The following is a 15,368-nucleotide window of genomic DNA, read 5'->3' as shown; positions in this document are numbered from 1 at the left end:
CATCCGCTTGTCACCCATTTGTGTTGTGGCACATGATCATCTAACAGCAGGTCAAGGGAACCGTTGTCAGTCTATATTATGGAAATTAGAAAAAATCACCACTGCCACCATCCTTGTCCACTTTTGCCACATAGTGAATTTTAGGTTCATTTGGGATGTAGAATGAGACCTTGTCTTAAAATCAGACCAGGCTGGAGAGGTAGCTCAGCTTTTTCAGAGTGCTTGCTGTTCTTTCAGCTGATGGAGTTAGGTTCTCAGCACTCAGCATCCATAAGGTGTAGCTCAGGGTGCAACACCAACTCCAGGAGATCTGATGCCATCTTCTGACCAAGGCCACCTCATCTGCATGAATGTGCAGACACACACATACACACATCACAATCTTAAAAAGCAAACAAACAAACAAAGAAAACCAAGCCAGCCAAGCAAATAAACAGTAAAACAGCAAATGAGCTTGAGGAAATGATTGCTATGAAAAACCTTAAATTTGTTTTTCATACTCAGGTTTGGTTAAGTAAATTATAATTTTCAGTTCATTGCATTCTACAAACTTTATTAAATTACATAAGCTGTGATTAAAATTAAAATGTGCCTTGTTAATATGTGAAAATTCTCTCTAGCAAAAATAGTACAATATTATAAATAATCTTCTCTATGCCTTCAGGGAACTAATGGGAAATTTAGTAGCGTTTGCATATTTTTTCTGTTTTATTTTTTTATTTGTAATCAGTAAGTATGTGTGTCTTACTGCTCACACGAATGTAGTTTTTTTTTTTTTTTTTTTTTTTTTGGTTTTTTGAGACAGGGTTTCTCTGTGTAGCTCTGGCTGTCCTGGAACTTACTCTGTAGACCAGGCTGGCCTCGAACTCAGAAATCTGCCTGCCTCTGCCTCCCAAGTGCAGGGATTAAAGGTGTGTGCCACCGCACCCGGCTACGAACGTAGTTCTTTACAGGACTGTTGGGGTCCTTTATATTTGTGTGCTGATAAGGAATCTGAATTTAGTGATTAAAGATATTCATGATAAACCCTAAATAAACCCTTTCATCCTATACCCGTTCCTTTCTTTCTTTTTTTTTTGCTTTTTCCAGACAGGTTCTCTGTATGTATAGCCCTGGCTGTCCTGGAACTCACTTTGTAGACCAGGCTGGCCTTGAACTCAGAAATCCGCCTGCCTCTGCCTCCCGAGTGCTGGGATTAAAGGCGTGCGCCACCACGCCCGGCTCCTTTCTTTCTTTTTTCTTCTGTCTGGACATATTCGAGCATGACTGTATGTGGAGGGCAGAAGATGACTGGAGATGTTGGTTCTCTGCTTCCACCATGTAAGAGCTGGGGATCAAACTCAGTGTGCACACTCGACATCAAGCATCTTTACTTCCTGAGCCATCTTGCTGGCCCCAAGATATGATTATAATTTTATGTTGTCAATTTTGAACAGTAATTGCCTTTTCTTTGACCTTTTTCTGAGTGTTTTTCTTATGAGTGAGTTTTTGTAAACACTATTTATGTCATAAAAGTATTTAAACTATAAGTTTCTGCAGGGTGGTTCTACCATAGAAAAACTTGATTGTGAGGTTAAATGGCAGCTAGCAAGTAAAAGGCCCACTGCTGTCTCTGTGATACTTACAGCAAGTAAAGTTGGATTAGCACAGCAAAGGGTTTGGAACTATCTTTATTCCTTTTTTACTTAAAAGAAAAAAATTAGATATATTTATTTTATGTGTATAAGTGTTTTATTTGCATGTATGCACATGCAGCGTGTATATTCCTGGTGCCTACAGAAATCAGAAGAGGGCCATTAGTTCCCCAGGAACTCTCCCCCTCCCTTCTTTTTCTTTTTCTTTTTTTAAAATTTATTTTATGTATATGAGTACACTGCAGCTGTCTTCAGGCATACCAGAAGAGAGCATCAGATCTCATTGTGAGCCAACGTATGGTTGCTAGGAATTGAACTCAGGACCTCTGGAAGAGCAGCCCTCTCCGCCCCTTCTTTTTCAAGACAGGGTTTCTCTGTGTAGCACTGGCTGGCCTGGATCTGTAGATCAGGCTGGCCTTGAACTCAGAGTGCTGGAGTTGCAGGTTTATAGCACTGTGCTTGCCTTTTTCCTGGACTCATAACGGCAGAACCAACTCTCCGGTCCTGTCACTGTTTTCATTCTTGCTTCTTCTGCTTGGGCCAGGTATTACTGGACACTTACTTACAGCTCATGTCATACTTGTTGTCGGGTTGCTGTGTTTTGACTGAAGAACTATGTACCAAAATCAGTCACTGCGCCCTGTAAACTAGATTTAATAAGATAGTCTGCTTGTTTACTTTGAATTTAAGAACGTTTTAAATAAAAACCATTAAATTAGATTTTAAAAATCCCACCTTTTTATGTTTGTGTATGGGTGTACCCAGTATCTCCAGAGGCCAGGAGAGGGTGTTGGATCCCCTGAAACAAGAGTCGCACATGGTTAGTTATCTGACATGGGTTTGCTGGGAACCAAATCCTGGCTGCTCTGGAAGAGCAGCCACTTGTTTTGTTTTTAGCAGACTTAATTCTTTTATTTTCCTTGTACAAAACCCTTATGTGGTAGCCACAGCTGGAGCCTGGGTCCTCTGAACAGATACTCTGGTGTGGGTTTTCACAAGATGATCAGTGAATTCCTGATAAGGAGACTGGGTGAAGACAGTCTCTTTCCAGAGGTCAGGGGTCAAGTAGCTGTAAGTCTTGGAGATGGCATCAAAGGTGGCCTTGACAAAGTTGCCCAAGGTGTCAGTGCAGCCTCTGGCTGAAGTGTAGCAGTCATCAATACCAGCCATCATTAGGAACTTCTTGGGCACAGGAGCAGAGACAATGCCAGTGCCTCTGGGTGGCAGAGATGAGACGCACCAGCACAGAGTCACAGCAGCCTGTCACCTTGCATGGAACAGTGTGGGGCTTGCCAGACTTGTTCCCCCAGCAGCCTCTCCGCACAGGGACGATGGAAAGCTTGGCCAAGATGATGGCCCCTTGGATGGCTGTGGCAACCTCCTTGGAGTACTTAACACCAAGATCAACGTGACCATTGTAGTCCCTAATAGCAACGGATGCCTTGAACCTGGTCCGCTGGCCAGCCTGAGTCTGCTTCTGCACTGGCATGATTTTCAGAACCTCATCCTTTAGGGATGCACCCAGGAAGAAGTCAATGATCTCAGACTCCTTAATGGGCAGGGAGAACAGGTAGATCTCCTCCAAGGACTTGATCTTCATGTCCTTAACCAGGTGGCCCAGTTAGAAATTTTTATTTGTAAAATCAGTTTTTAAAGTATTAGTTTCTCCCCTTTCCTTGTCTTCATTCCTCAGCTAGTGTTTCATTTTTATTCCTTTTCATTCTGTCTGGTTGTGACATTTAGTCATAAGTGGTAAACCGTACACAAGTGTCTATGGTCATGGCAGTTTATAAAACCTTAGGTGCAGCATTTTGATTGCATATGAACAGATAGATGGATTTGGTGATAAAATATAAGCATCATAATGTATGTAAAAAATTAAATTTATTTCTGTCTTTTAAACTTTGTAATCAAAGGTTAAGTGTAATTTTAAATGTCATTATTTCTTTTACAACTTTTATTCATGCATCAAAGTAAAAGTGCTTCATCCATCAGGGTGATGGAGGCAGCGCTCTGTTCAGCAGCTGGCTGCTTGCACAGGGTGCTGTGGTAATGGAATTGGCATCTTGTATTAGTGTATTGATCGCTGCTGCTTTGGAGGGACTGAGTACAAAGTTGCCCAGTTACAATGCATTAAAGAGCTTTAAGAGCAGCTTATATTACAAATGAGATGGCGGGAGATGGAGTTCTGCAAGACCAGGTACAGACACATACTGTAAACATCCACAAAACTGTAGGTTCTTTTTCTAAAAATTCACATCTAAAGTGCTCATATTTTCACCAATATTTCATTGCAAATAGTTGAACATTACCTGAGCTGCCACTGTCTACTCTAATGTCTTCCCTCTTCCCCTTGGATACAGGGTTATGTCTATACTGTTGTTGTTGTTGTTGTTAAAGCAAAATTAGGTTTTAAATAGAAATAAAGGATTGCATTTGCTTCAGAGAAGGTGCTTAAATGAGCTCTCCTGCTCTTTCTCTCTGGAAAAGGATTGTATATGTCCAACATGGTATAGGCTTCCCAAGAGAAAGAATTATGTCTTTGTGTGTGAGTGTATGTGTGTGTGTTTTGTTTTTTTTGTTTTTTGTTTTTAATCAATTAAAAAAGACTGCATAGCTCTGGCTCACCTTGAATTTCCTATGTAGACCAAGCTGGCCTTGAACTTGCAGAGATTCTTCTGCTTATGTTTCCTGAGTGCACCAACTTTACCCAGCTTTGAATTTTTACTTACTAACTTAGTCTCACATAGCCAAGGTTGGTGAATTCACTATCTCCTGTTTCTGCCCCTCCCCTCTTCTCTCCTCTCTCTCTTGTTCTCCTTCCCTTCTTCCCTCTCTCCCAGTCCTGGCTGGCCTGGAACTTAGTATGAGATCTGCCTGCTTTTCCTCCTGAGTGCCATGCTGAAATTAAAGGCTAGGACCTGACAGCCTTGAACTTTTTGAGGGGAGGAGGATTAGGTTCTAAGGCAAGGTCTCACTGTGTAGCTCTGCTGTCCTGTTCTCAAACTCACACTATTTGCCCTGTATCCCCAATTGCTAAGATTAAAGACATGTGCTTATACGGCTAGCTAACTTTTGATCCCTGTCACTCCACTTTGAAATGCTGATGTTACGGGCATGTACTACAACCAGCTTGCTTGCTTGCATGCATGCTTCCCTCCCTCCCTCCCTCCCTCCCTCCCTCCCTCCCTCCCTCCCTCCCTCCCTCCCTCCCTCCCTTCCTTCCTTCCTTCCTTCCTTCCTTCCTTCCTTCCTTTGTAAACCTCCCCATTCAAATTCATGGCCTCTTTTTAAAAAAATCTTATAACATGTATATGTGAGAGAGAGACAGAGAGAGACAGAGAGAGAGAGAATGAGAATTCCTAAACACATAAGTATAATCTCCTCATGTATGTTTTTAGGACTCACCAGTTGGTAAGTTCCCTGTAGTTCTTTGTGTAGGATGGAAGCCTTGTGAGCTTTCCCTGTCCACGTTAGCATGTCTATTGGTCTCTTCCTTGTTCAGGTCATGGATATGCAGCCATGCTGGCGAGACTTCATGGTTGCAGCTTCTTAGTTACTAGGAGTCAAAAAGCTCACAGCAAACTGCCTTGACCCTAAGGTGCAGGAGTACAACTCTGCATTTGATGAGTTATAGTTTTCTGTTAATGGTCTTCATCCATTGCAAAGAGAAGTTTCCTTGGTGAGGGGTGAGGCTTAGACGTCTGTGGGTATATACACAGGTATTCAGCTGTAGTCTAGACGTCTGTGGGTATACACACAGGTATTCAGCTGTAGTCTAGACGTCTGTGGGTATATACACAGGTATTCAGCTGTAGTCTAGACGTCTGTGGGTATATACACAGGTATTCAGCTGTAGTCTAGACGTCTGTGGGTATATACACAGGTATTCTGTGGGTATATACACAGGTATTCAGCTGTAGTCTAGATGTCTGTGGGTATACACACAGGTATTCAGCTGTAGTCTAGACGTCTGTGGGTATATACACAGGTATTCAGCTGTAGTCTAGACGTCTGTGGGTATATACACAGGTATTCAGCTGTAGTCTAGACGTCTGTGGGTATATACACAGGTATTCAGCTGTAGTCTAGACGTCTGTGGGTATATACACAGGTATTCAGCTGTAGTCTAGACGTCTGTGGGTATATACACAGGTATTCAGCTGTAGTCTAGACGTCTGTGGGTATATACACAGGTATTCAGCTGTAGTCTAGACGTCTGTGGGTATATACACAGGTATTCTGTGGGTATATACACAGGTATTCAGCTGTAGTCTAGATGTCTGTGGGTATACACACAGGTATTCAGCTGTAGTCTAGACGTCTGTGGGTATATACACAGGTATTCAGCTGTAGTCTAGACGTCTGTGGGTATATACACAGGTATTCAGCTGTAGTCTAGACGTCTGTGGGTATATACACAGGTATTCAGCTGTAGTCTAGACGTCTGTGGGTATATACACAGGTATTCAGCTGTAGTCTAGACGTCTGTGGGTATATACACAGGTATTCAGCTGTAGTCTAGACGTCTGTGGGTATATACACAGGTATTCAGCTGTAGTCTAGACGTCTGTGGGTATATACACAGGTATTCAGCTGTAGTCTAGACGTCTGTGGGTACACACAGGTATTCAGCTGTAGTCTAGACGTCTGTGGGTACACACAGGTATTCAGCTGTAGTCGGGATTATGCTGGTTTAGTAAAGTGGCAGTTGTTGACTCTCCTCTAAGATCCAAGACTCAGTGCTGGGGAGTTGATGGGTTTCTAGTACTAGGCTTGGTGTCTTTCTTTTAGGCAGGCCTTAAGTCTAATTAGAGAGCTGACGGTGTGTGTTGGAAGAGAATCTTTTAAATGTAGTTTGGAAAACTGAAAATACTTTATATTAACATCTGATGCAGGCTTTTAAATTGGCTTTCTGAAAATAGATGATGAGCAGGATATGTATTTGAAATGTACTAGTTTGCATCCTGGATTATGATAAACTGAATTGTAAGATGGAATTCTTTATTTTCCTCCAAGATTATTAGATCTACTCCTTACTCTCCACGTCACACTCTCCTGTCACACTTCACTTGCTTCAGAAATACTCATTTTCTATCCTTCTTGTGAATATGTAACTCTTAATACAAATGTCCTTAGAGAGAGGAGATTTTCCTATCTAACCTCAGTAATAACCACAGCTTCACAGAAAATGTCCTCACAACACATCAAGCAATCAGAGAGCCAATAAATCTATTCTCCTGCTAAATTCCACAGCCTGGATGGGGAGGTTAGATCATGTTCATATCTGTTACTTACCAGGGAACATGACACTTGCTCTCCGTGATGGTTCTTTATTTCATATATTGTAGCTGCCAATCAGTCAGCCATTTGCAAATAGTGGAGTAAACACTGCTGAAAATGAGTTCTTTTCTCTGTGGTACTCAAGAAATCAGGTGCAATATGGCTGTCTTTATTTCTGTAACCACTTATAATGAGTAGGTAATTTTCTTTTCTCCATGAAAGTTAAGGAGCACCTGAGAGAACTGGGAGACTTGGTCTGCAGTCATTGAAATACTGTTTGATACCAGGTGCCCCTTTCCTGAGCAGACAGCGCCTCCTGAGCTGCAGGTCATCCGCAGAGGAGCTGCTCAGAAGCACAGCTCAACGGTTTGGCCTCTTTCTTTGGAAAGGATCTTGCTGTGGCTACTTTTAGCGTCTGATGTGGTGGGCACCCTTGGCTCAGCATGTGCTTTATTATCGTGGTGCCCACCTCAGTGAGGTCATGGCAATATTGGCTGTCAACAAATGTGTCAATGTGTCAGCTCCTCGGTGCCAAAGTGTGCCATAGCGGTTCCTGTCTTCCATCTCTCAGAAATGCATGCAGCCTGACTTTCCCAGTGAGAACTGAGATCATTGGAAATGTGTATGTATAGGTAGGCCAACTCTACATTCCTAAAACCTTCAGCTGTTGGCTTACTTATTTCAAAGAATATTTAATGCAATAAAGTTTAGGGTAATAAGAAATTTGGACTTTTTTTGTGGCTTATTGAAATGAGATTTGACTTGATTTTTTTTTTTTTAAGACAGGGTTTCTTTGCAGTCTTGGTTGTCCTGGAATTCACTTTGCAGACCAGGCTGGCCTCAAACTCAAACTCACAGAAATCCACCTGCCTCTTCCTCTCAAGAGCTGGGATTAAATGTGTGCACCACCGTTGCCTGGCTTGACTTGATTTTTTTAAACTTGAATTTAATACAGTGAAATTCCAATGTGACCAAATAATCAGACATGATTATAATGTTTGTGGTTATTAAACAAAAAACTTTTTAATATGAGGTAATTGCAATTTTTCTGTGAGAAAATGATCACTTACAAAATACAGGAATCCTAAGTAGGAAATTTTTAATGGCATAGCAAAGAAAACGTGAATAAACAGACTTTATTCTTTTCTGGGAAAAATAAGATACCGTCTACCTCTGTCCATAAATTTGTTCATTAAGTTTGTTTTACTGTACCTGTGTATTAATGAGTGTGTGTGTGTGTGTGTGTGTGTGCGCGCGTGCATTCTAGAGAGGGATTGGAGGAGAATGATGGATCTCACTATCTAGCTCTGACCTGTAACTCCCTATGGAGTCCAGGCTAGCCTCAAATTCACAGAAATTTTCCATCTGTTTCTTCTCCTGTGTGAGGACGAACGGGAAGGGTGGGCTGCTTGACTAGCAGAGTGGCTTTTGTGTTTTTTCTTCAAGTCTCCCATGCTGGCCTGGAACTTAGCATGTAGCTGAAGCGGACCTTGAACTTGTGACCCTCCTTCCCCTCTCTCCTGTTTTGGGGTTACAGGTGTGTACTACTGCTCAAGGAGCTGGGAATGATGATCACAGTTGTCACTGGGAAGGCCAGGTGTGTGCATTTCTGAGAGATGGGAGATAGGGAAGAAATGAAGAGAGGAGAAAACAGGAAAAAAAACTCGGTTGTAAATACAAGAAACCACAGTAGAGGCAGCCATCTTCCATGGCAGAGAAACGCTATGCCACATAGGCAAACAAGTCTTTCAATGACCTACATGCCCAGCCCCCAAATGACTTTTTTGGTATTGAAAATATCCAGTCTCTTGATAATGCTATGATGCCCTGTTGTCTGCTAATGTTTAATATTTTATCTAATTTTAAAAAATAGTTTTTATTTTATTCTTTCAAATTCGACAGTCTTAATTTCTATGCTCCCTAGCTTCTTCCCTGTTAAAATGTTTCTAACAGTTCCTTACAGATACAGTTCTGCATCTGTAATTGAAGTCAGTATTCTAATACAGATGTTTAGAGTCCCAGTTGTTAATTCCACCACAGAGCTTGGTAGATAGAAAGGGGTGGGGGCGGGGAGATCTCCTTACCAGGAGGGAGGGCAGCGGCTCCCAGTGCTTCCTTAGAACATTACAGTTCAAGCCTGGCTAACTTCTAAAGCATTTGCTCATCATTATTTATTAAGGACACAATTCGTCAGTTATAACCATCTGATAAACTAGAATTTTGAACAAACAAATGCTTTAAAATTCTAATAACTGTGCATAATCAATAAATTATTCTAACTTGAATTTCCATGGCTGTGCAGAGGAAGGTTCCTAAGTACATAATTGCATAAGAGAGCCACCCAGATTTCAGAGGAGCCATTCCAGTGAATTGTGTAAATAATATGCTTTAAAAACACAACCTCCTCACATATGAATTTAGATTTTCCAGATATGGAGTAGCTTTGCACCTGTGAGACTAGAACACAGCCCTAAAAAGGCCTCCCTAATTATGAGCTTACTAGAGAGACTAGAATGACCCAAAGCAAATTAATATATAGATTTTTTCCAACTTTCTATAAAACCATTTTCACTGTTCTATTTTAGTTCAGAAAACAAAAGATCTTTAAAGCCACTGGCAAGAGATAAGAACAGTAGCATATATGAAATCATTTTTTTATATCAGCATTCTAATTTTCTTAATTGCCTAATTGCTTATGCTTTACTTTTATTTGTATCAACATAAATTATATCTGGCATTTGGATAAGTTTACTGTAAAATCTTCCAAAACTGGGGAAGTGTGGGCAGGGAAAGTCAGAGGAGCTCAAGGTTCTCATTGGCTATGTAGTGAGTTCCAGAATACATGAGACCCTGTCTTAAACAATTATTTCAGGGGCTGGAGAGATGGCTCAGCGGTTACGAGCACTGACTGCTCTTCCAGAGGTCCTGAGTTCAATTCCCAGCAACCACATGGTGGCTCACAACCATCTGTAATGAGATCTGATGCCTTCTTCTGGTGTGTCTGAAGACAGCTACAGTGTACTCATATACATGAAATAAATAATAGTTTAAAAATAACTAAAAAAATAAATATAAAAAAAAAGTTTTCGGGGGCTGGTGAGATGGCTCAGTGGGTAAGAGCACCCGACTGCTCTTCCGAAGGTCCAGAGTTCAAATCCCAGCAACCACATGGTGGCTCGCAACCATCCGTATTGAGATCTGGCGCCCTCTTCTGGAGTGTCTGAAGACAGCTACAGTGTACTTACATATAATAAAATAAATAAATCTTTAAAAAAAAAAAAAAAGTTTTCTGTTAGTTGTGCAATAATCCATGTGTCCTAAAGTGGGCGTGGCTTCCCAAGGTGGTAATAAAGAGCAGGTGAGTTCTGTGGTCATATCAAGCTAGTAACAGTTTAATCCTAATTTGGCCAGCATTGTCTTTCTTTTCATGTTTAAGGCCAGTTTGGTCACATAGTAAGTAAGTCATAGGACAGCCAGGATACCATAATACACAGATCCTGTTTCAGAAACAAACAAGCAAGCAAAAGTTTGGGGCTGGAGCGACCGACTCTTAAGTAGTTAAGCACACTTTGCTGCTCCTGCAGAGGACCTGGCCTTCTATCCCAGAACCCACATGACTACACACAACCATCTGTAACCCTAGTTCCAGGGGGTCCTCCTTCTGCCCTCCGTGGACACCAGGCACACACAGATATACATGGAGGCAAAACACCCATTCACTCACACACACACACACACACACACACACACACTAAATCATTTTTAAAAAGTACCTGGGGCTAAAGAGATGGCTCAGTGGTTAAGAGCACTGACTGCTCTTCCAGAGGTCCTGAGTTCAATTCCCAGCAACCACATAGTGGCTCACAACCATCTGTAGTGAGATCTGATGCCCTCTTCTGATGTGTCTGAAGACAGTGACACAGTGTACTCATGTTCGTAAAATAAATAAGTAAATAAATTTTATATTAAAAAGTACCCGTAGAACACTTTAAAATGTGGGTAAAATTTTAAATCTCATGTTTCTTATGAGGTTATAAACTCTTGGGAATTATGTGTCTTTACCAGTTTGCTTTATCAGTTGAGTTTCAAATGTCAAGTTGCCTGATTCCCCTTTAAGTAAGGATGGTCAACTATTGAAGGGTAGAGATAGTTCATAGAACTAAAGGGAAGATGGACAGTCAGGTCCCATAAGGACTGTATCAAATATCTTTAGTTCCCAAGACAGTGATTTTCCACATCTGCATGTCACTGGATTTTGTCAGTATTTTGTTGAAGTTTTTTGCTTGTATGCTTATAATCTTCATTTTGCTACTGTTTTCATTCATTAAGTGAGTTTTAAACTTATTTTCAGTTCTTACATTTCCACTTCTTTATTGTTTCTTTGCAAGTAATTTTATTTCAGGAGTTTTGCCCCTAATTATTGAAACGTTTTCATTCTAGCTATATTTTTACAATTTATTTCAATGTCTCTATGGTTTTTGCCTTGGCATTTGCTGACAAAGCTGAAGTTTGTTCCTTTTGGTATGTAACTTTGGTTTATCACTGACACTTCCTGTTGTTTGGTTCTGAGATATTTTCAAGTTGCCTGCTTTTAGACCAGGCGGCCCTTGAATTCTAGATTTGCCTGCCTCTATTGCTGGGATTAAAGGCAAGCACCACCTTTGTCGATGGCTGTGATCGACACTTAATATTACAAGGCTCTGCATTTTATTCGAATCTCAATCATGGTTCTATTTTTGATGCCCACAGTGATGCATTCCTGTAATCTCGATGTTTAGGGGAGGCTGTGATAAGAGGGTTGTGGATCTGTGGGTTTACTGTCTGTCCTAGTAAGAAAGCCTCTGCAAGTGGCATTGAGATTTATTTACTCTGTGCATGATAGTTGGTGGCTACTCTGGGATCTAGTTGGTGGTCTGTCTTATATTTCAGTTCTAAGAGTCTTTAGCTCGCATCTACCTGCTTGTACCTTGCGGTGAACACTGGAGTCAGTGACTATAGGATTGCTCTCCTAGCGTCTTTCCCACAGTGTGAGGATCAGTACTGGCTGTTTTCTTAGGGCTACTGATTTCAGTCCTGTGTCTAGAAAGGCAGCGCTTTATTTAAACCTGAAAATGTTATTGCCTCTGAGAGTAAATGATGAAAGGAATGAGGGGTGGGAGATGGGAATGATGGAAACGGGAGGAAGCTTTGAATCTTCCCTTTTACCAGCTCAAAGAAGAATACCTCTTATTTCAGAGTTTTGGGTGACTTTTGTCATGGGATGGCTTAGAGAGAATGCAGTGAATTTTAAAAAAGGCATGAGGTTTTTGTTCTCTCAAGGTACCCTACCAAACATGAACTAGAGTCAGGCTTTTCTGGAGCCCTTTCTCTACACTGATGCTCACTTTTGGGTTTCAGGCTGCAGTTCCGGCTGGTGGATATTGGAGGAATAATAAAAAGGTAAATTCACTGTTGGTTCAGTACTATGTTAAGGTCCCCTTCCCACCCATACTAATGCTTACCTTTTAGCGTCCTTCATAGCTGCTCCATATGTTCTGCCCGTTTGTGTGAGTTGCATTCCATATAAGAGGGAGCTCACTGTGTCATGCATGGAGCCAGGACCCCTTAGTTACTTTCTCATTATTTATGCTGCTCAGCAGTACATCCTGCCACTTCATTCTTTTGAACTAAAGTCATGGTCCACATTAGGATCTGTCATGGAGTCTGTGCACTGCACTTGATGGGTGTGGTGCCTGAGGGTCAGTCATCAGGTGAAGTTGAGTTACTGCATTCGTCACTCCTTGTGCTAGTTGTTTCAAGTACGTGAAGGATGTGTGTTGAAATCTCAAACTATGGATGCAGAATTGTATGGCCTCACTCCCTCCCTAAACCTTTCCTCCCTTCCTCCCTAATCGTTCCCTTCCCCCTCCCTCTTTTGTGCATGATACTGGTTTCTGGGCCTCACACAGTAGATAAGTGTTGTACCACTGAGATGTATACTCTATTTTGCTTCTTATCATTTAGAACTTTTGTTGTTAGGGAGATTGAAATACTTTTAAATTTTGAAGCAATTTCAACGATGTGAAAAAAGCAATTCACATTTTATATTGTATTTTGACTGAGTATACTATCATTCCAGATGAATTCAGTGTAAAGTTGTTGATGGTGTTTTACCTTTACAAAATAAATTCACTGGGTATTTAAATGATTATATTAGAATATGTCACCATTCCAGTGCAGAGTGGCCGTGTGAGACTAGTGTTTTGTATTCTGTAGTGTGCACATATACGCACATCTAAATGTAGATATTGACATGATTAAACCATTCTTTTTTCTGTTTGTCTTATCTGTTTTTAAACTTGCCTTTAATGGATTATTTTTTGGTATTCTGTTTCTTTTGTTGTCATAGTAGAAATTTTGTCTTAATTTTAGAGGTTAAAATATCTTTTTTTCTTTTTTTCTTTTTAAAGACAAGGTCTTGTTCTGTAGCCCAGGCTAGCTTTGAACCTATCCTTCTGCTTCAGTTTTCTGACTGTGTGAGCTATAGGTGTCCATTTCCATACCCTGTAATATGCATTTTAAAGTGTTAATCATAGTTGAAATTATATATCCACAATCTCTAATTTCAGAATACTTCAGTTATACCATGTAAAATTTATTATCTGTTATGTAGTTTCTTTTTCCCTCCCACAGCAATTGCCAGTCAACGTTCTGTCTCTGTGTGTTTCCTGTTTTGTATATATCATGTTTGTTTCTACCCTTTTTATTTAGCATAATACTTTTTGGGTTTATGTTGTAGCATGTATCAACTTGTTTTTATTACTAAATATTGTTTTATTTAACATATGGTACAATTTCCTTTATTCACTCAGTTATCTAGGCCATTTGGACCTTTTGACTATTTTGAAGAAATACTGCTATGAATATGTGTACATTTATGTGAGTTTCATGTGAATATGAGTAAGCAGGACGTGTAGTATCGTCCTGTGGTCATTCTACATTTACCTTTTAGAGATTAGCCAAACTTATTCCCTCAATTTCTGAACTCTTTTTTTTTTTTTTTTTTTATTTCCCCAAGCCACATGTTCAAGGTTCCTGTTTCCCCATACTTTCTACTCTGTTTGTGTCCTGGGATGGTTTTGTATTTTGACCTGACGGCCAACACATCTGGTCCTCTTAGCATGCCTCTTACTGAAGAGTCTGGTTGACTCCAGGGTCTTTTAAGTTGCCTTCCTACTTGGGTGTGAAATTCATCATGTCGAAGAATCTTTTCATGCATTGTTGTTATTTGCACACCATTTGCATATTCACGTAGAGCCTTGGCTCTCAGCCTTCCTAATGCAGCTGCTCTGTGTTGAGGTGACCCCAACCATAAAATTATCTTTGTTGTTACTTCATAACTGTAATTCTGCTCTTGCTGTGAATTGTAATATGAATATGCGACCCCTGCGAAAGGGTAGTTCAACCCCTAAAGGGGTCCTGACCCACAGGTTGAATACCACTGTCATAGAGAAATCCTCAAGGTTTTTGCCCATTTAAACATTGGGTTACTTGGCTTTTGTCGTTGTTGTTGAGCTATAGAAGTTCTCAAGCTTCTGGATTCAGGTGATCCTCCTGCCTCAGCTTCCAGAGTGCTTCTCCTAAGAAGCCCATCTTACTTTTACTCATCTTCTTTCTCTTCTCCTCCCCTTCTACTTTTTATCTCCTCCTTCTCCTCCTGTTGCTGTCACACTGGGGATTGGACTCAGTGCTTCCCATACAAGGCAAGCTTTACATTTTGCTACATTTATTTTGCACAAAAGTTGTTTGTGTATGTGCCATATGAAGGTGTGTACATGTATGTAGAATCTAGAGGTCAACTCCAGGTAGCATTTCTCAAGAGCCCTTCATTCTTTGAGGCAAGATATCTCATTGGTTAGCCAGGAGCACACCATAGGCTGGCTGCTCAGTGAGCTCAGTGCTCTGCCTGCTCCACCTTTCCAGCCCTGGTGTTTGTAAACACACACCACCATGTTTGGCTTGTTACATGGGTTCTGAGAGTCAAGCTCAGGGTTTCACGTTTACACAAGCACTTTACTGAGAGTTACCACAGAGCCCCCAGAAGTACTTTCTGCTTGTTTTTTGCCCTTCCTCCCCCATGTTTTCTCTGTGACTAATTACACACACACACACACACACACACACACACACACACACACGTCATATTACTTCATAGTTTAAAAGTCGCTGAGGTTTTGTTGGTTTTTCTTTTTTAATGACTTCCTTAATTTATTTTTATTTTATGTACATTGGTGTTTCGCCTTCATGTGTGTTTGTGAGAGTCTCGAGTGGACAGTAACTGGAGTTACACACAGTTGTGAGCTGCTCTGTAGGTGCTGGGAATTGAACCCTAGTCCTCTGGAAAGGCTGTCAGTGCTCTTAACTCAGAGCTATTTTTCTGTTCTGTTATTTTCTTAATCTTCACCTCTTGGT

At 40.8% G+C, this 15,368-nt stretch overlaps 1 protein-coding gene across 11 annotated transcripts in view; it reads left to right on the top strand.

Annotated features, from left to right (window-relative positions):
* Positions 1–15,368, top strand: part of Btrc (beta-transducin repeat containing E3 ubiquitin protein ligase) — a 166,711-nt gene that overhangs the window by 29,496 nt on the left and 121,847 nt on the right. For 6 of the 11 annotated variants that reach the window (XM_021151575.2, XM_029472464.1, XM_085834090.1 and 3 more), the window contains exon 2: positions 12,315–12,356. The exons of the other annotated variants lie outside the window; for them this stretch is intronic. In XM_021151575.2, the coding sequence (XP_021007234.1) occupies positions 12,315–12,356 (42 nt within the window). The remainder of the gene's footprint in view (positions 1–12,314; positions 12,357–15,368) is intronic. 11 annotated transcript variants of the gene reach the window in all.

The sequence above is a fragment of the Mus caroli genome, unplaced genomic scaffold (genome assembly GCF_978045245.1).
Source record: "Mus caroli unplaced genomic scaffold, Mus_caroli_1 scaffold_20, whole genome shotgun sequence".
In the NCBI taxonomy this organism is placed as follows: Eukaryota; Metazoa; Chordata; class Mammalia; order Rodentia; family Muridae; genus Mus; species Mus caroli.
This window is presented reverse-complemented; position numbering and strand designations above follow the sequence as displayed.